Raw genomic sequence first — 20,209 nt, forward strand, 5'->3', positions numbered from 1 at the left:
GCCGCCCACCCATTGCCACAGCAACGCCCGCGCCCTGCCGCACCGCGAAGCCAAAATAAGGGCCCGACGGTGGGTTTTTGCGTTTTGTTTGTTTTTTTAATATATAAAAATATAGAGCCCCCCCCTCCCCGCGCTCGCCCAGCCGGAGCCTGGCCGCGCAGCTGCGCCAGCCCGCAGGCCGCACCCCAGCAGCAGCCCCGAGCCCGGCTGTGGGGCAGCCCCGTGCAGGCTGCAGAGGGGCGCGGGTGGCCTTCGGCTGCCACCCTCCCTGTTCTGAGCCTGCGGGCACCCGGCACACCACGGCTTCCCCCCCGGCCGCCACTGCTCAGCCTGATCCTGCTTGAGCTGCACCACATCCATCGTGCCCGTGCCGTCCCCTACGGTGGATGGAAGTGGCCGTACAGCTACAGGTACTGCAGTATTAGGAACCCACAAGGTTGACCCATCCTGCAGAGCAGTTAACCAGAAGGTTAACCTGGTGACTGCACTGTCCATATCCTTTCCAAGCAGATACTCTCTGTTAACACTGCCTCAGCCCAGGCAGATGAGCCTCTGGTTAAGATGGTCACCAGACCAGTGGAAAGTGAATAGCTAAGGGTGCTGGGGGGTCCCGGTTGTACAGCAGTTCAACCAAGCAGCACTGGCCAGAAAAGTCCTAGGGCTCCAGCCGCCTCCTGATCTCGTCAACAAGCTTTTCTCTTGGGATATCAACCTACAAAGCAAACAGAGAGGAGGAAATAACAGCACTGGAACCCTGAGCAGAGCATGGCTCAATCTGGCCCTAGGGGTTTGCTGTGGATACCAACACAGCTTGTGACTGACTTTCTAGAGCAGTCACCTGACAGATCTGTGCTACAGTTCCCCAAAGGAACAACATCACTGAGGGAAAACCTTTCGGTAATCTAGATTTTTGGAAGCACTTTTGAAACCTGGTGTAAAAATGCATTCTCACCTCCTCTCTTGTTGCGACATTTCGCAGCTTGATGACTCCATCTGTCAGCTCTTGCTCTCCTACAATAGCAGCAAGGGGGATCCCTGTGTCCTCACAATACTGCAGCTGCTTCAGCAGTTTAGGATCCTTCTTGTACAGCATCTCTGCCTAGGAGGGAGTAGAAAGGGTGAATCATTAATGCAAAATTTGCTCTGATGGATCTTGGAACAAAACAGCCAACACCAAAACCTGCAGCAAGCAGTTGCCTTTAGTATTCTCAGCTGTTCTCCCTCTCTGCCTGTGCAATCTCAGACAGGCCCAGATCTTGAGGAGACAAACAACTAATGGAGTTGGCCTTGCTGTGCTACAGCTCCCTTCAGGCTCTCCCTTCCTCACCCATAGCAGTGCCAAGCCCATGTCCTTACTTTACCTTGATCCCTGCATCCCACAGCTCGCAGATGAGCTTCAGTCTTGCAGCAAGTAAGTGTTTCTGAGGTGTAGCCACCAGCACTTGTGTCTCAGTTGTTCGAACTTTCTCCCCAGAAGCCTGCAGGGACAGACACACTCATGGGAGTGACTGGCTCTAAGGGAATCTGCAGCTCACAACAGAAGTTTGTCTTCAGATCTCAACTTAGCTCCCCAAAACAAGTATACTTAAAAGCTAACCATGACCATTCACTGAATGTTACTCAGCAAGGCTAACCTTCCAGAAGCTAAAAGTGTGCGCAGATAAGACAACCTGGGCACATTTAATGACTGCTCCAGAGAATATGCCTTGTGACATGCTACTTTGTTGTGTCCTGCTGTTCCCGTGGGACCTTGGCCTTCCTCCATCCCAGGTGGGACCTGGACAGCTTTCCAATGTCTCCTTTGATTCCTTAGGTACAAACACATCGCCTCAACCCCACTTGCTATGAATCACAAGCTCAGAACTATACACAGAGTGATTAATTTCCTCACAGGCTTTCCTAGGGTACTCAGTACAGAACAAGTGCAACAGCTGTTACCAATCCCAGGGACAGAAATCACAATCTCAGGGACAGAAAACTTCACAGGTGAGAGACAAGAACAAAGTGACTGGAGCACAAAGTTCAGAGCCAGTACCAGAGCTCTGGGGCTGTCTTTAATACTTCCTTGGTGTCTGCTATGAAATGCTGGCCTCACCTGCCCATACCTGCATCCTTATGGGCCGCAAGAAAGGGCTCTGTCTCCTGTGCATGGACATTCAGCCATGAGAGGAACCACATTCTACCCCCAAAATTCTTTTCCCTCAAACAATGGAGCTGTAGAGCTCTATAATAGGCAATAGCTGGCTCCTAGAGCCCTCTCCCATGCACTGCCTGCAGCACCTACCTGCACTCTCTGCTCTAGGATGGAGAAGATCCGCTCAATCCCAATGCTGACTCCCACGCAGGGCACCTTCCGTCCTTTGGGATCAAACATCCCCACCAGCCCGTCATAGCGACCACCTCCAGCCACGCTCCCAACGCTGACTGGCTCCTCCACATGGTCATTCTCCTGCTGCAGCAGGACGGCCTCAAAGATCACCCCCGTGTAATAGTCCAGACCCCGCGCCAGGCTCAGGTCAAAAGAGATCTGTAGGACACAAGGGAAGCCCCGTCACTGCGTGCACTCGGGGGGCCCAGGCTGCCCAGCCACGAGGGCAGCCCCCCCCCTCCTGCCTCTGCACCCCCTCACCTGCCCTGTGATGCCAAACAGGGTCAGGTACTCAAACAGCAGCTTCATGTCCCCCAGCCCCTCCTTGGCCAGCTTGTTCTGTGACAACTTGGGGTCCTGGAGAAGCCGCTCGATCAGGTCCAGGCCACCTGTGGGAACGAGCTGTGCCTCACGTCTGCCAGTGCAGCAGCACCCGCAGCGATGGGCCTGGCCAGCCTCGTGCGCGCCTCGCACCGCTCCGCCACTGGCCCTCCCTGCCTGGCCTAGAAGAACAAGGCCAAGGGCTCCAACCCACAGCGCTCACCGTGAAGCTGGACATACTCCCCGATGCGATCTGCAGCCTCGGGAGAGAGCCCCTTCTCTCCTACCATCTCGCTCCTCACTTCTTCCCACGGCATCTGTGAGGGGAAGAATATGTATTCCTGCAGGACATTCTCATCACCCACTGTCTCCACCAGCCCATGTATTCACAACAGGTGCAGGAAGACAGCAGTCAGCAATCTCATTAATGATCCACGTCTCTCTCACAGGAACTGTTAACAGAAACCACTGGAAACACCAGGCTTTACCCTTAACCACGCCCAAGAGCAAGAGCTCCCCAAATCCTTTACAAACACTAGTGGCTCAGCTGCTGTGAACCTTTTTATGGTAAGAATAGCCACAATACTGCCCAGCCCAAGATACCCACCTCTTAAGACTGGAAGTGATCTCCCCATGAGCACAATACTTACTCTGTCCAGCTTGTCCACAGTAGAGCACGTAGTTAAAAACTTGCTCTCTGGGATGCCACAGACAGCAAACACACCATTCAAAATCCGACGGTCATTGACCTGGGTTGGGAGAGGCACACTTAGCTCAGGGGACGCCCACTGCAACACCGTTTCTTCTTGTCCCAGAGGTGCGGGACGCTGCAGCTGTTGGCGTTCCCTGGTGCCTTTTCACCAGTGCCTCAATCCCATGGGAGGCGAAGGCACACAGGTATGAAACCCACTTGGCTCTGATCTCACCTTTATGAGAAAGTCCCCAAGTTGCAGGTCACTCAGGATCTCGTGCACAATCTTTAGGCACTCGGCATCGGGAATCATTGGGTCGAACTGCCCAGCGATGTCAAAATCCTGGGGAAAGAAGCAGCAGAGGCTCCTGGCACAGCTGAGGCGCTTCAGCTCCGCAAGGCACGCCACACAGCCCTGCAGCAGCTGAGAACAGTCGCAGCGCCCCACATGGTCTCGGCCCCTCGCGTGGCAGCAGCCACAACACTCACGCACTGGTAGAACTCCCTGTAGCGGCCCCTGGTCGTTGCTGGGTTGTCCCGCCTGTACACCTTAGCGATGTGGTAACGCTTCATGTTGGTGATCTTGTTCATAGCCAAATAGCGAGCGAAAGGCACCTGGAGGGCCAAGGAGTTAAGGACAAGAACGTGGAAAATCCCTGCGCTGCAGAAAGCTAAACCTCAAAGCTCCCAGTCTCCCTTTCTCTTTGCCAGCCACTCCACGATCTCCAGGGAGATCATCAGCCCAGGCTGACGATGAACCACGCTGTGCTCCTCCGACACTAGGACAACCCCATTTTCCTTCTTCTGAACCACAGTACATCAACACCTCGCAAACACCAACCTTTGCTAGGTCATTTTTCCCTCTTAAGGTGCAATCAGAGAGAATTCAACACACAGCACAGGCATATGGACATTAAAGAGAAGAGCTCTTTAGTGAGACATGGAGACGGATATGGCCTGCAATGGACACCTGCTGCATACCCACAGCAAACAGGACTGCTCTCAGAGCTACCAAGGTACTGGAAAGGTGGGATGGGCAGGACAGGAATGCAGAGGTGGGGACTGTAACTGGGAGGAGGCGAAACCAGTACAGTGGCGCATACTAGTGGATATCCACTACTCACGGAAGAACAGGCTGCTTTGTTGCAGATTCTGGACTGGCTGTGTGGTGGTTTGAGGTGAGGTCACACCAACAGCAGCCACAGTGGCTGGGTGCCCACTGCTCGGTGGGAAGGGGGTTTCCATTGCCCTGATGGGATTTGCAGGCAGGGCAGGGCAAGAGCAACCCAACAAGGCAGAGGTGGTAGGACCAGGGCATGGCACCTTCCCCTCCACCAGAGCTGCTGGGACAAGTGCAGGATACAGTCAGGTCATAGCGCAGAGCCAGCAGCTCCCCTCCCTGGTCTTGCAGCTCGTAGATGAGCTTGGCGTCCTCTCCGTACTTCCCCATCAGTGTCTCCTGGTGAGAGGGGAAGGGGCTGGTGGGGCAGCAAAGGAGCAGGGTGGCTCTGGGGCACAGGGTCCCTTGGGATGGGGGACAGAGCACGGAGTCTGGCCCCCCACCCCATCCCAGGAGTCGAGCAGAGATCGCCAGGGAGGGCATGACACATCCCCCCTCCAGCTCCCTCTGACATGGGGCAAAAGCAGGGTCCACATTCACGTCCCCCCACGCCGTGGGGACCCAAGAGGGACTGGTCACACTTGCCTGTGCCCCCCGCCATGACCCACACGGGGGGACCTCCCAGCCCTGCCCCAACCCTGCCCCTTCAGCCCCAGGGAAAAGGGACGCTCCCCAGTCTCGCAGAGGAGGGGGAGAGGGGGAGGTATGTCCCGGCGCCACCTCACCCGCAGCTCCAGCACGGGAGTGTCGATGGCGGCCGCCCCGTGCCGCTTGAAGCATGCCACCACGGCGGCGAGCAGCCGGTCGCGGAGCGCCGTGCGGGCGGGGGGGTGGTCGCGGGTGCCCTGGCCCGGGACGGAGAGCGGCCGTCAAAGGCGGGGCGGGTGAAAGGGGAGAGCGGCCGGTAACCGCCGACACAGCCCCCACTCCCGCCGTTACCTTGGGCGTTTTCAGAGCCAGGCCCCGCCCGCCGGTGGCCGAGCCCGCCGCCGGCCGCACCTGCCGATGCAGCAGGCCGCAGTCACCGACCGGACGAGGCGGCCAGGACCGGGAGAAGCTCACCGGGCCCGCAGCGAGACACGGCAGCCCGAGGCGAGGGCCCGCGGGCAGCCAGCGCCCAGCAGCGGCGAGCGGCCCCAGCCGCAGCATAGCCGGTCGCGGGGAGCGTGGCAGCGGGCGGGCCACGTGATCGCCCAGCGCCGCCGCCTCGCGGCACTCTAAGCCAGAGCGGCGGGCACTCGTTGGTACTTGGGCGGACTGCCTCGCTTTACGGCCCGGGCGCCATCGCGCGACAGTTTCTGTTCCCTTGTCGCCCTCACCCTCGACATGGCGTCGGGCAGCGGGGTAGGTGCTGGCGGCCGCTGAGCCGTCCCTGTCGCTTTCTTTTGCTCGGTAGGCCCTGGGCCGTGCCGAGGCTGGAGCCGCGACGGCTGGGGCCGCTCGGGAGGGGCAGGCGGCGGGAAGGGCAGCGCCGCTGGGGCTGGGCCGCGCTCGGGACCTGCTTGCTAGGCCGTGGGGTGAGGGACCCCTCGACTGGGGACGGAGTGGGGTTGGGTATGCCCGGGTGGGCAGGAGCATGTGGGGAGGCCACGTCCCTGATTTTTGCACTGCTGAGCTCTCCGTGTGTGGGCGGTGGGAGTTCTGGGACTCGCCGAGAGGCCCCGATTCCTTCAGGGCTAGGGGGGGGGGACCTCGCGCCGATCTTCCCTTGCTGAGGCCAGGCCTCCCCCGTGGGAGCCCCTGTTCCAGCCGGGTGGCGTGACTAGATCCGAACCTGCCCCAATCCCCAGAGGGGGGATGCCCACCTACCTTCAGTTTCCCGGGGGGGATCAGCCCATCACAGCGGTCCCCTGGGGCTGGGCAATAGCTCGTGCAGGCAGCCTCCTGCTCCTGTTCCCTCTCTTGACCTGCCCTGTTGCTTCTCGGCTCCTCTGGGAAAGGGTTGCCTGTTTCCTGCCTGGCTCTCACGCTGTCCTGCTGAAGTTGTTGCTGACTGCTCTGCATGGAGAAACTGCCCTTTCTGTGACGCTGATTCTGAAATCTCCAGTGGTTCCTCTGTAACTTGGTTATTTTATTGGCGTTGCTGGTTTGTGTAGTGTGGCAATGAGGTCTTTCTGCCTTTATGGATCCCACAGGATTTGCTGTTAGGAATGCTGAGATCAGATGCCATTGGTGTAGCCTGACTGGAGAGCCAGACTGGTTTAAACACCTCCAGTAATACCTCAGGCAGCTGTCAGCACTGGGGGAGGCTGTGTTTTCCTGCCTTTCTTGGCCAGTCTTTCCTTCACTTGAAGCCGCCGGCTGAGAAGTGAGCAGTGCTGAGAGGGGTCAAGAGCAGATTATCTGCCTGGGCGTGAGATGGGGCCTGTGGTTCATTCTCAGCTGCTGGTGGTTGTGTTCCTGTTAGATTGAGCCAGATTTGAGAGTCCTTTGGTGAGCTTTGATGCTCATATGGGGCAGATCACTTGTTGTCTGACTCTGGAGGGAACAGGAAGCTTTGGGGCACTTCTGGCTTTTAATTATTTTTACTTATTTCATCAATACTTTCTGTCACCCAAAGCAGTTTTTAGATAAAGATTTTAGGGCTTACTGCCACCCCTGCCTCCACCAGACCAATTAAGAAGAGTTCCTTCAGATAATTTCTAGCCAGGGTCTTGTTACACAGTTGGGTTTGATTTCTTTGCCTGTCCCTGGACAAGAGAGGTTGGTAAAAGAGCAGCAAAAGACATTTCCTTTTATTACAACAGAAGAGTGAAGCAGCAAGTAAATTGCTTCCTCTCCAGACTCTCACCAGCTATGATTTGTGATAATACACTGGTATGCAGGAATGTCTAGATTCTGGAAAATACCCCCAAATGTTAATTTACAGTCGGTGATATTTTCTTTTCTTTGGCTCAGGGTGGTTAATAAAACCTGTTATGACATGCTTAAAGTGCTTAAGAAGCTCTGGGAATAAATGAGAATTTTTCTATACCTCCCTAGGGCTTTTTCATTCCTATCAGTAGTTGTTTGTTCCATTTGAAGGATTGCCAGAGGAGAAAACATTAAATGATTGCTGCTGCTATAGCTTCAAATGGGATTTATTTCCTTTGGATTGTGATTGGATTCTTGATTTGGCTGAACGGAGAAGGCAGTGAGGTGTGAGGGGGTTCCTTCCTTCCCAGAGGTGTTTTAAAACACATCCATGCTTTTTCTGATATGAAACTGAGAGCCTCTCACTGCAGTGCCAAGTTAAATGCAGCTTCTAACCACAGGAGAGTTATCTTCTCAAGAAAGTAACAAGTGTCTGAGTTACAAGCTGTGACCGATACCAGGTGCAGGGGCCTTAACTGCAGATGGGGCAGACACTGGGAAGAGGCTGTGCTCATTTGGTGAGAGTAGACATGAAAGGAAGTGGGATTCTTGTCCTGTGACCTCTGCCCTCAGTGTTGGTGACTAGGTAAAAATCCCCCTGAAAAGAATAGTCTTTTGTGTCTATAGTGCCAGCTTCACCTGAATTCAGCTCCTCTTCATGCAATTTATCCTGTTGCTGCTAGTGTAGAGTGCTGTGGGGAGCTGCCGAAGGGCCGGTCTGCCTCAGAGGTGTTTCTTCCCTTCTCTGCATGTCAACAGCATGAAGCTGCAGGAGCAGGACAGCTTACCTTGCATTTGGTGCAGGTGCTTCCCTGATATCTCCACACCCTACCTTGACAGATGGAGTTTCAGAGGTTTTTTTCTGAATTGCTTGTACACGTGTCTCACTTGAAAAACCCATACTAGTTCCTATGATTTCATAGCAAACTTGGTGCTTTGATTCCTGCAATGTGTAGACATGCTGCTGAGAGTAGGCATACACAGCCTTCCGTGCTCCTGCGTTTTAATCAAACTCTTTATAGCTGGTGTTGTGTTTCACAGCTTCCTCATCTGATATTTGCAACTTGGGTTTAATTGACTTTTGGAAGAAGTATGTGTGATCTGCTAATGACTGTGCTGTGTTTGCCAGGTGGCACTTCTGAGGTCTTAGGTCAATCAATTTAAATGCCATTTGTATCTGATTTTTAAACCAAAAGCCTGGGTGATCATCTCAGGAACTATTAAGATAAACTCATTACTTTTCTCAGTACTTTGAAATCCTTCTAGAAGAAGTAGGTGTAGGCCTGCTGAGTGTTATTATCTTAAGCTGCATCTTTAATTCCTAGGTATGAAAACAGAGGATATAGGGATATAATGTAGTGCCCCTAATTTACTGCTGTGGATGCACAGGCCAAGTGATTCCACCTCTTTCCCCAGTCTCCCCTCAGAGGTAGTGAAACTATATTATAAATGTTAATACACTTTGTTTCCTTCTCAGACTAAGAACTTGGACTTCCGCCGAAAGTGGGACAAAGATGAATATGAGAAACTTGCAGAAAAGCGGCTCACAGAAGAGAGAGAAAAGAAAGATGGTGCGTAGTGTACTGACTCCAGGCAAACTTTGCTCATTTGGCAGCGAGTCACCCAAACCCTTTGAGTCTGAGAGGAAGAGAACAGCTAGAAGTGAAATCCTGAAGGGAAATAGCAGCAGTTCAAGGCTGCTTCCTCCGATCCTTTTTCCTCCACTTGCCACTGAATATATGTTTTTGTCAAAAGTAATTACTGAGAACCTTTTCCTCTATCTGCCTGTTCTTTGGGAAGGAAGAGGAGCAATCAGCCCTTGGAAACAAGGACCTCTCAGAATACGACCCAAGTCAGAGCTGGAGGTAGCTCACAGACCTACCTGGTTCTAATAGGAACCAGGAAATAGTGAGGAGGAAATTATATCCTTTACTGACTTACGAAAAAAAAAAAGGTGCACTTTCTGCATGAATCAAGTAATTCCCAGGTCATGGCAGGTCCCTCTTCAAGGGCAACATGAAATCCAACATGTCGAACTTGACCATCTTTTGGTAAATGCTTTGCTTTTTTGTTTATATTTTAGGCAAACCAGCTCAGCCTGTCAAAAGGGAACTTCTGCGGCACCGAGACTACAAAGTGGACCTGGAGTCGAAGCTGGGGAAAACCATTGTTATCACCAAAACTACCCCTCAGTCAGAGATGGGAGGGTAGGTTGTGGTCTTTTTGTTAGTCTCAGAATTTTGGTGGTGGGACTGGGGGTCTGTTACACAGCAGGGAGCCCTTACAGTGCACCAGGTGGATTTCCCCCTGTGTTTTGAGCCTGGTGCAGTGGTGCTGCACTGTATTACACCTAAACTGGGTCTTCTCAGGTAACATATAGAAGAGATGGCAGCTGGCTGAGCTCCTTCTGACATTATTTCTTGATATTGGTGTTGCCCAGCTGTAGAAACAACTGAGGCAGATCTCTGCTGTCCACTTGAGTTTCTTTAGCCAGAAGGCCTGTTTGCAGTGAGAGCCTATCTGCTGTTGATTTGAGTTTCTGATCTGGATATATGTGTGCTGGGAATGGGAGAAACATCCAGATACCTGTCCTTAGGAATGGTGTTTGGCCACTGTTTGTGTGGATTGTGTTTGACCAAAGGCTGAAAGGATTCTTAGCTCACCCTAAGCCGTCAAGAGCTTGAAAAGAATGCACTGAGTTTGTGTCATCTCAAGGGTAAGCCTGTTAGTGTCTCACTGTCGTAGCCTAATAGCCAGCAGTGCCAGGAAGATGCACAGCCCTGAACAGCATCCAGGGATGGAAGTGCAGACCCTGGCTGGATTTTTGCAACAGCTCTTAAGATGGGCAGAAAGCCCTGCTATATAAATCAGGGAGTTGTTCCTGTGAGGTGATAGGGCCAGGAGGACTCACCTTTCAACCAGGTGAGAGCCTTCAGTAGGCTGCAGTCCAGAAACCAGGGCTGCATGGCCAGCGCTGCCTTGGAGGAGGGCAGTCGAGCCCTGCAGTGTCACAGAGTCCATCCCACCCTGTCGGTTTTGGACTGGAAGGGGAAGATGCTGCGGCTCACATATTTATTACAGATCAGCTCATAATTTGGTTTCTGTCATTTGTCAGAGTGTTGTCAGCATAAGAGTTGGTACCTCCAGTGTTAACCCAGGCAGCTCTGTCAGTCAGGTGTGCTCTTGCACATTTCTTTTCACTGGAGCTCTCCATAATGGAAGTAGCTTCCCTCTTGATGTGGAGAAAGGACCCATATGTCAAGCAATATGCAGATTACACATTGTCGATTATCTCAAATAGTAGTTCTGTGAGATGAGGTTTGTCTCATGCTTTGGAGTTAATTTTTTCTCTCTCCTGCCAGATACTACTGTAACGTATGCGACTGCGTGGTGAAAGACTCCATTAACTTCTTGGATCACATCAATGGCAAAAAACGTAAGGAGAATTTTTCTGCCTTGTTGGAGGGCTGCTGCAGTGCTGTGGGCTGTTCCCTCCGTGCACCACCAGTGCCTGAGGGCTGGATGCTTATACATGTATGAAAGTGTGCTTTGGAGATCAGGATGTAGGCAGTGTTTGCTCGTGAGAGCTGTGGAGGTGCTGCCTTTATCTCCTGGCACCTTCCAGGTTGCTGGACCATTTTTATGGAATAAGCCCAGAAGAAACAGTGATCAGTGACTCTGGTTAGGTTGGTCATGTTTTTCCCTCTCAGAGTGCCTGTGCTGCAAGAAGCCCAGAGTCAGCAAATCCTGATGTCTCCTCTGCAAATCTGGAAGGAGGCTTTTTTCGCAGCACCAAGGCTTTAAAGAAGTTCTTAGATAAGTAAAAGGTATGGGACTAGCCCATTTTTGGATTGGAAGCTTCTCTTTGTAGAATTTGAGTATGAAGCTCAAAACTAGCTAGCCCCTGAGCTCCAGAGTACGGATAGAGTTGACAAGGATGGAGGCTGTGGTTTGATGAGGATGAGGATGAGTGGGAATAGGAGTGGGGCAGTTTGACCCTGGAGTTTAGCAGTGTGGTGATGTTACTGTCCTGTACCTATCTGTGGTTCTTCTCTCCATTGCTGTAATGATGCAGTCAACCTAGGCCAAGATAAAGGCAAGAGAAAATAATTCCTGGTTTATCAGTCTGTTCCATTACTGTGTTTAACTTGAAAAAGAGGACTGTACCCTCGTTGAGCTGACTCTCATTTCACAAATGTGGGTGCTGCTTCTCCTTGACATGTTCAGACAGTGGGGAAAGTGGAGAAAGTAAAGGAGCAGCAGGATGCACTGACACACTCCTGCGATGTTGTTCTGCTCCTGAAGGTGATTTGGCTCCCTGTGGAAGTCAAGGAATGGCCCTTTTACAAAAAGGCAAACCAGACCTGCACACTTGGCTGTTTGAACCGTTAAGACATGTGTGTGTGTGTGAGAAGAGGACCTGAGGGCCAGTTTTCTGTAGCTAGGAAAAGAAAAGCCAACGTGTTAAAGCCCTGTGCTTTTATGTGAATGGGAGGAGGATACTGAAATGCCTTGTTTGCCATGTTGGGAGATCAGTAGTAAGTCTGTATGAGAGCATCTGGAATCAAAAATCCTGGCATGACTTTGTGCATGGGCCTGAGATGAAGAGTTAAGCTGGGGTTGGAAAGTGGCTTCAGTGTAATATGATTTACAGAATAAGTTTGGGAGCTTTTGATCCAGTCTGTAAATCTGGCTGAAACCTGCTTGTTCTTGGTAGCTCTCTTACTCGTTCTTGGTGTGTAGGTTGAGCTTCCAAGGACTGATGCATCCCTGGGACAATGTGCATGGCTGCTGGAGACAACAGCCTGTTTGGATTCACCGGGCAGTGCGGGCTGGACACATTGCAGGGGGGGGCCCTTCAACCTAGGCTTACTCATGAGCAGTAACCTGGGAATCTGCTCTAAAGAGCCACTGAATCAGAGGCCTGGCTTAAGATTTCATGTCTCTGCTTTAGCTAGAAATGTCCTGTGTAATCAGGATCTCTGAGTGAGTGCCACTGATGACTTGTTTAGCTTCTCCCACAGCTGAGTGATGCCAGCCTGTCAGTTTTATTCCGGCTCCTCTTTCCACACTCCAACCCTTTTTTTTCCCCCCCGTCTAAGATTAAATTTCCTGAAGTGTCAGAACATCAACATGATGGGGAGCATCCTAACAAGGAACCTTAAAAGAATAGGCTGCATTCTCCTTCTTGTTACAAGTGATGCACGGGTTGTTGTAGTCAGTGGCTTGTTTAGGTTATGTTGTCTCTTTAAAGCCCATCCACTCTGACATAAGAAATCCCAGTCTGTGTAGGAATATGGGATCAGATGAGGACACAAAGTGTGTGCCTCTCTGTGAGAGGAGGCACTGCTGTGTCACACTCCCCGGGCTGGCTCTGGGTTACCTGGCACGTTCGTGGTGAGATATGGTGTGGAGTCCCTGAGGGCTGGGCTATACCAGGCTCTGCCACTCGGGAGTATGGGGGGACAGTGCTGCTCCCTGCACTTGGAGTGGTGGGCAGCCTGCGAGTCAGTGCAGTTAGGTCAGGTTGGAGCACTGAGCCTTGTGGGTGTATGGCCATGTGCGTGAGTGTAGTCTGGCCTGGAAGCTGCTTTGAGAGGATGGATCATGGGCAGGAAGATGCTGCTGTACTGAAATGCTTAAATTGGCATTGGGGACAGGGACTATGTGCAGACTGTCAAAGGCTCCAAGTATTGCTGCACATGGCTGATTCCACTCCTGTTCTCTAGACCAGAGAAATCTGGGCATGTCCATGCGGGTGGAGCGTTCCACACTGGATCAGGTGAAGAAACGCTTTGAGGTGAACAAAAAGAAGATGGAGGAGAAGCAGAAAGATTATGACTTTGAGGAGAGGATGAAGGAACTCCGCGAGGAGGTGAGTCTGGGCAATGACTGATGAAGCAAAGCTCCCTGGAAACATTTTTTGTGAGGAAATCAACCCTCGTTCCTAATCTTGTTCCACGGAAGCCTTGTTGTTGGTATCATGGGCTTATCTGCTGCTGTGAGTGGGTTTTGTTTCTTCATTGTTTGCTTTTTAAAAAGTTTGCTGCTGCTGTCCCTGGAAACCTTTTTCCCCTATTTCTGTGTGAGGATAACTTCTGATGCTTCAGGTTTCCACTGAGAGCAGCACAAACCTGACAGTGGACCCATTTTTTGTCTCCTATTGGCTGTGTTTGAACTTGTGTGCTCTGATAAACAGACCTGTGTCTTTGTCCCTTATCTTTCATGGTTCTTAGGATTGCTGTGATCCTCCACGTGGCACATTGCTTCTGTGTAGCCTCCCTGAATGTGGAAGGACTTCATGAGCATTGTGCTGTGGTGTGAGATGTGCATAGAGGCAGTGAAAGACAGCAGATTCCTCTCAAACCTGGGCTTAAGTGTCAACTCCCTGACATGAAGATCAAGTTTATTTGAAAACCTGACAAAGTTCTGACAGTTGAGGAGCTTCCATGGGTGCTTCTCCTCCATCAGCAGTCGCATAACAATGAAATGTTAAATATTGGGGCCTGTTTGGGTGTCTCTGCTCAAGCCCTAAGCTTTGCTTCACTGCAGAGGTGCTCTGTTGGGGTGCACACAGAGCAGCCCTGTGCTCTGCTCTCGAGCAGTCTTTGGTGCTGCTGAGCCTGATCTGTTTGGGGGAGGCAGAAGACGGGTGCCTTGGCAGGGCAGGGAGTGCTGTGGGTTGAAAAGTTACTGCTAGTCGATGTATGGCAACAAAGAAAGCAGCAGCAACTTTAGGTGTAGGTTTCTGCAGGGCATGGCTGTCTTCGGTAGCTGCAGTGCAGCGGGCGGTGATGGGAATGGCAGGAGCAGTTGCTAAGTTGGGAGCCGAAGCCATGCTTCTGTGTCACCCGGTACAAGCCTGGCGCTGTTCCAGGGCTTGTGATCCTTGCAGAGCAAAACACTTTGATTAGAGCAGCACAAACTCTTTGATGCCAAAACCCCCCAAAGCCGCTCAGAGCTTCAGCTTCTGTTCCAGTGAGCAGCTGTCACTCTGCCAAGCTGAAAGCCAACAGACAGCAACATTCAGCATCACGGTCACTGGAATGGGGCATTGTATGAGGGAAAGGCCTGCTGCTTTAAAAACAGCTCCTTCTTGCCTCAGTGTTGATTCCAGACGAAACTTCTGAAGTTTGTTTGGAAGAGAGCATTCCTTAACGCTTATTTTTGGCTACATTTTGTGTGTGTGACTCTGCTCTTGGGTTGGTAGGTAGAGTGGTCTGGAAACAGTGGGAAGCCTCCTCCTCAGAGACTGCAGACCAGGATTTCTGCTGGCTATTTTACTTCCTCAGACACGGCTTGGGTGCTGTTGGTAGGACTTGGGTTAACTGTGCTGTGCCAGGTGTCTCAAAAGCTTACTTGGCTCTGGAGGTTCAAATTGTTTTGCTGTTCTGTCCCTTGCTGCAGGAGGAGAAAGCCAAAGCCTACAAGAAGGAGAAGCAGAGAGAGAAGAAAAGGCGGGCAGAGGAAGATTTGACATTTGAAGAGGATGATGAAATGGCAGCTGTGATGGGTTTCTCTGGTTTTGGTTCAACCAAAAAGAATCACTGAGCAGCTCTGGACTCTCCTCTTTCTTGAAACAGATTGTTTTTACCAGGGGACTCTGGATAACTCTTAAAAAGACTTGATTGAGGACTTGTATGTAAATCTCCCAGTAGAAGTTGGCTGGAGGAGTCAAAAAGCGATTCCATGCTCTACCTGTGCTACAGAACGAGCTCCACCTGTCATTAGCTTCCTATCTCCTTCTGTGTCCTAGATCTGGCTGCTCATCACTGCTCTGTGGCCTTGTGCGTGCAGGGAAGTGTTCTGCTGGGTACGTTTGTGTGTCAATAAAGTGCAACAGTTCTTTACAGGTGGCCTGGTTCAGGATTAATCTAGTTGTCAACCAGGCATTGTTGTTCTGGGCCCTAGTTTTTCTAGTTGTCAGTTGGGCTGTGTGTTTGAGACATGGAGTGATTCAGTTTCTTTTTGGATCACATAACTGAAGGAAATGTGCCACAACAAGCGGTGTTGAGTGGTACAACTGCATCTTTATGGCTTGTGCTGATCAGAGCTGGTGGCTGCATGGAGCCTGGGTTGCCGAAACTTTTCTGTGTATTTTATCTGCAAGGGATACCTCCCCGCTTTTCTTTGTGTTTCATCCCATAACTTTGGTATCTTTAAGGCAGGGGAGAAATTCCTCCCCACAACTGATCTAGGATAAAGCGAATGAAAGAAAGGTGTGTGCAATTTTCCAGAAATAAATGGATCATTTTAATGGGTCCTTTGGTGAGAGTTTGATTCCTTCTTTGTTTCGAGAGCTTCTGCTTCCCACCTCCCAAGCTGTGCAGAGCTGGTGGTGGCAAAGGCAAGGTTTGTTGCCCCCTTCTGTCATGGCTCTGACAGTTGCCCTATGCAGACAGTTGACATCATTCTTGGCTTTTTTAAGTAATTATGGAGATGGCTGTAACAATGTGGAAAGGGGAAGGGAAAGGGAGGACAGCACTGGGGACCTGCATTTCCAGCAGGTGATCCAAAAGCAGGCTGGGCTGCATTCCAGATTTTACCAGCTTTAGTATATTAGGGGCCATTTTTTTCCTGTCTACTGGCTATCAGTGTCTTTTCACCTCTGCCCTTCCCTAAATCCACTTCATTTCTGCTTTTATTTGCCTCAGTCAAACCTTGTGTGACTCATTTCCGTCTACAGTTAGGATTTATATCTTGCGTGGCTGGGTTTTCATAGCTCTGTCTCACTCTCCTCTCTGTTTATGTATATTGATGAAATCCTTGCTCTTGCCCTTCTCTGTACTCGTATGAAATTTCCAACCCAAGGAAGGCTGCAGTGTGTTTAGCCTGCTCTTTCTAATACATCTAGAACAAATCCTGTAATGTTGTGCTGCTGTTTTAATTCCTTAATCTTAGACTGCTGACAGCTTCATTGCCTCAGGTCTTTCCGCTTCAATTCAGATTATAATCCCCGTTGAAGATGCTATTGAAATGATATATAGCCAGTCAGATACAACTGTCCTTGGAGGTTTGACCCTTTTAACTTGGCAATCCTTTGACTTCGGCAAACGCTCTCTGAGCACACGAGCTGCAAGGGCAACTTTCATTCCAGCCACGTACCTAGCGCTGTTCAGACTGCAGCACGTGGCTCTGGCTGAATGGGAGAGAGGAGACGCTTGTGCCTTTGTGCCCTCCGGGGTGCGAAAGGGATGCTGCCGTGGTTTCATATGCATTAAAAGTTTAGGACGTTTCAGAGAAGATTTAGCAGCAGCCATTTTATCCCAGCCACCAGCTCTGCAGACAACCAGAGCCTTGCTGCAGCCTGAATTTGGTTTGCGCTGCTGGGGAAGGGGCGGAGGCTGCCCTGCACCCTCCCTCTGTCCTGGATTGTGGCCTTGGAGCCAGTGGATGCTGCCTTGGTTTCCCTACAGAGCATCCTGCCGTTCTTGTCCATTCTGGTGCACCTGAGGGGTGAGGTTTGAAATGGGCAGCACCCGAAAAACCTTCCCGGGTAGGTGGCTCTGTTTGTGCAGCCTCTCGCTGCTGGCTGGAGCCTGCCCAGGCCTGTGCCCGCTTTTCCAGGGCCTGCTGCTCTTGGTCCCTGCAAGATGGGGAGGAAACCCCTCTGCCATACAGCAGCATGGGAGAGGGCTTTTATTACCGAGATTCCTCTTTGTTAAAAAGCCTGTCGTACCTGCACTCCGTCTGGAGGCCATCTGCATCCTCTGGGCTTAAGCCCCAGCCCCAGCATCTCCACGCTGCTGCTGCCTGGGCCCAGCACTGGGGAGTGCAACTCTTTGTCTCGGCGGCTTGCTGGGAGCAGTGGTGTGTGCGGCAGCAGATACAAGCTCTTGCTGGACTCCCAGCAGCGGGAGCTGCCTCTAGCCAAGGATGAAAAGCTGGTTTCATGGGAGGAAATAGTATTTAGAGAAGAGACAGATAACATTCCCTGCACCCACCGCATTAACCCTTTGCTTCCACTGCTGCTTAGTGCTGCTGTGGGGTGTTAACCCTTTGCTCATGGCCCCCAACGCTGGAGCAGTGGTTCTCCATGAGTCTTCGCTAGCACTCGCCATCTCCGTGCTGAGTTGTAAAGGCTGTTGGTGCTGAATGTGCCCGTGTGGGTCAGGGCTTGGGGATTTAATTGGAGAGAGGGAGCCCCAGCCCTGCAGCTCTCCTTGCTTTCCCCCACCAGCAAACAGGGCTGGGGTGCTCTGTGCCTCTTGCCTAAAGGGGATGCAGCCCTTCCACGAGTTAAAACTGGCATCTGGTCGGGTAAGGAGGGGTGTTTCTCATGGTTCCCACATCAAGGCTGGGGTATCCTGCCTGGTCTCACCATGAAAGTGTTTTGAGGTGCCTGGAGCTAGCTTGGTCATTGTTCTCAGTGCCTGGGCAGAGGGAGGACTCTGCCCCTGTCACAGTGCAGTTCCTCACTGTGTGCAGCTTGGAGGACCTGTAGGAGGCATCTCCCAGTTCAGCAGACCTGCCTGCACCCCGTCTGTCCCAGCTGGGCTGGGGACCATGCTCAGCCTGCTACAGCCCCTTCCCATTGAACATTGATGGCAATGCTTTGGAGAAGCACTTGGGTGGCACAGCAGACCCTAGAGCAAACAGAAATCTCTCTTGTTCCCACCACTTCTCTCCCCCACCACTTCACTCCCAGCTGCTGTCTTCCCTGGCCTCATCCTGGGAGGGAGGGCTGAAGCCTCATGGAGGGGGGGGCTGAGCGCAAACATCCAGCTGCTTTTCCCCTTTCCTTCCTTCAGAGGGACCCGGGAGGCTCTCGGGCAACCTGCAGCCTTGCCCTCTCCTGCTGGCCCACCTTCCTCACTCTCTTCCGGTCCTGCTGTGGACTAGAGCAGCAGCAGCTGGATCCAGCCCAGCATTCCTACTGTCCCGGTAAAATGGCTGAGATCAGGGACCTGGAGCAATTCTGGAGAAGGGGTCCCAGCCTGGCCCTGTGTGTTACTCTGCCTTGGCCAGCTGAATCATTACCTGCTTCAGTGACTTTATTAGCAAAAAGACCCAGCTTTTTAGCAATTTACACCAGCTTTACATCCCTCCCTCCCAAAAGAGAGGTTTAAGAGCTTGGCAGGAGCTCCAGTCCTCCCACTGCTGAGGCCATAAGCTACCGTTGCCCCACTTAGGCAGCCACTCTTGCCATTTGCCGTCATTAAGCTAAAAAACATCCATAGGCGATATCCCCAGAAGCCCCTGCTTCTGCTTCGCTCTGACCCAGTACAGCAGTGCCAGGGGATGTACCACCAAAGCCCCGCTCCGCTGGGGATGGGCTGTGAGGCTCCTGGGTCCCCCAAGCCTGTCAGATGACCTGCTGCTGCAGCACCATCCCACACAGCCCTGGAGCCAGCACTGCTGCTGCCCCCAGCTCTGCAGACACCCGGTTTACTAAGTGCCACCCCGGTCAGGCAACCCTTGGCCCAACCTGTAACCTGTGCTCATGCCGAGGGACAAGGTGACTGCAGGGGAGAGCCTGATCTGTGCAAGGGCTGGTTGGAGCTGGGAAGGGATGGAAGGCTGGGTTAGGGGAAGGTAAAGACTTGGGGGGGGGTGTGGGGTGTTGTCCCTGGGCTGGGAGGTGTTTGCATCCCATCTGGAGCTTGGATGGGAAACATGGACACCCATTTTTCAAGAAGGGCCAAGGAGGGAGTGGGGGCACCTACAGTGAAGTGGTGCCTGGCCTGGAGGACTCAGCAAGTGCATCTTTGTTCATTCATTCAGGGCTGAGCCAGGTCAGGCCACAGATGAGGCAGGAGGGAACAAACAGTGCTTTTGAGTGTTCCAAACTGGGAGGAAGGAGACAGCCCCAGTGGCTCCCCCCATCCCTGTTGGAACTGCTGCCACAGCCACATTGGGCTGGAGGGTTGCTGGAAGAATGGATGGTTTTCTGCTGGGCTCGGTGGTTGGGCTCCTGAGCAAAGGGGAGGTATTTCTTTGTCACAAGTAAAGTAAAAAAACATTATCAGCCACAGAATAAACAGCTCCAGGCTGCAGAAGGATCAGGGAGAGGGCGAGATGGGGAGGGTGATGGGGAGGAGCAGAGGGAGCACAGGGACAGGGCATCACAGGAGGTTTTTTGGGGACTTGTGATCTCTGAGCAAATTTCTACTGTTTGCTGCATACCAGCGGCACCATTTCACCAACTTGTGCCTGCCTCCCTGTCACCAGCTTCGCGATGCAGAGCGCCTGGGGAGGTCAGGGCCGCTCTGTGGAGGGCTGTGGGAATATGGTCCCTGCTCGAGAGCGGAGAGCTTGTGATCTGCCAGGCAGCCGGGGAGCCCCGGGGGCACTGCCATGGCTTTGTTCCTCCCTCTCTTTCTTTTCCACCTTCAGATTTTTTTTTCCCCCACTGTTTCCAGCCTGCTGTGTATGCAGCACTCCCTCCCCCTTTCCACCCACAGTTCCTGTCTTGATTTTCCTTCCCCTCTCCAAATATGTGTTCCTTAGGGCTTCTTCTCCTCCTCCCTGTCCAGCTCCCCCCATCAGCACTGCCTCCCCAAACATGGTCTTTTTTTCCTCCCTTGCCCCCTCTCCCTGTTTTCCCACAGGCCCTTCTCACCCCTTCCCCTGCCCGCTCCTCTCCCCTTCCCTCCAGCCACTCAGGCTCCCGTTCACTCACTCTCGTCTCCCCTTCTCTGACAGTTTGGGGGAAATCTGTCTGTGTCAACACACAAATTCCATTATTTATTGGCTGAGCAGAGCGAGGTCCTACACTCGTCTGTAATTGTCTGTAGATCAAAGCGCCTGCTGATGGCAGCTTTGCCTTCTCGCAGCAGAACACCACCCCCAGCTTCACGCTCCCCATCCTCCCGGGGGAGTCGGGTGTGTGCGTGTCGACACCCTCGATGACTGA

General features: G+C 52.4%; 2 protein-coding genes across 3 annotated transcripts; one reads left to right on the forward strand and one right to left on the reverse strand.

Annotated features, from left to right (window-relative positions):
• Window positions 1–101: 101 nt before the first annotated feature.
• Window positions 102–5,701, reverse strand: LOC102054778 (histidine--tRNA ligase, cytoplasmic-like). Of its 2 annotated transcripts, XM_055717965.1 has the most exons (12): window positions 5,440–5,701; window positions 5,226–5,345; window positions 4,744–4,839; window positions 3,870–3,995; window positions 3,616–3,723; window positions 3,340–3,438; window positions 2,913–3,006; window positions 2,630–2,757; window positions 2,285–2,527; window positions 1,362–1,478; window positions 953–1,099; window positions 102–712 (listed from the first exon to the last, which is right to left on the reverse strand). In XM_055717965.1, the coding sequence occupies exons 1-12, from the start codon at window positions 5,647–5,649 to the stop codon at window positions 656–658; spliced, it is 1,545 nt and encodes a 514-aa protein (XP_055573940.1). In that variant the 5' UTR covers window positions 5,650–5,701; the 3' UTR covers window positions 102–655. The 2 variants fall into 2 exon arrangements, with proteins under 2 accessions (XP_055573940.1, XP_055573939.1); XM_055717964.1 differs by having other exon boundaries at window positions 4,744–5,697.
• A 3-nt stretch (window positions 5,702–5,704) lies between these two features.
• ZMAT2 (zinc finger matrin-type 2) lies at window positions 5,705–15,614 on the forward strand. Its single transcript, XM_055717967.1, has 6 exons — window positions 5,705–5,844; window positions 8,831–8,924; window positions 9,437–9,560; window positions 10,716–10,789; window positions 13,083–13,228; window positions 14,761–15,614. Exons 1-6 carry the CDS (start codon window positions 5,827–5,829, stop codon window positions 14,902–14,904), a joined length of 600 nt encoding a protein of 199 aa, XP_055573942.1. The 5' UTR covers window positions 5,705–5,826; the 3' UTR covers window positions 14,905–15,614.
• The last annotated feature ends 4,595 nt before the right edge of the window (window positions 15,615–20,209 follow it).

This window comes from Falco cherrug, chromosome 8 (genome assembly GCF_023634085.1).
Source record: "Falco cherrug isolate bFalChe1 chromosome 8, bFalChe1.pri, whole genome shotgun sequence".
Lineage (NCBI taxonomy): Eukaryota > Metazoa > Chordata > Aves > Falconiformes > Falconidae > Falco > Falco cherrug.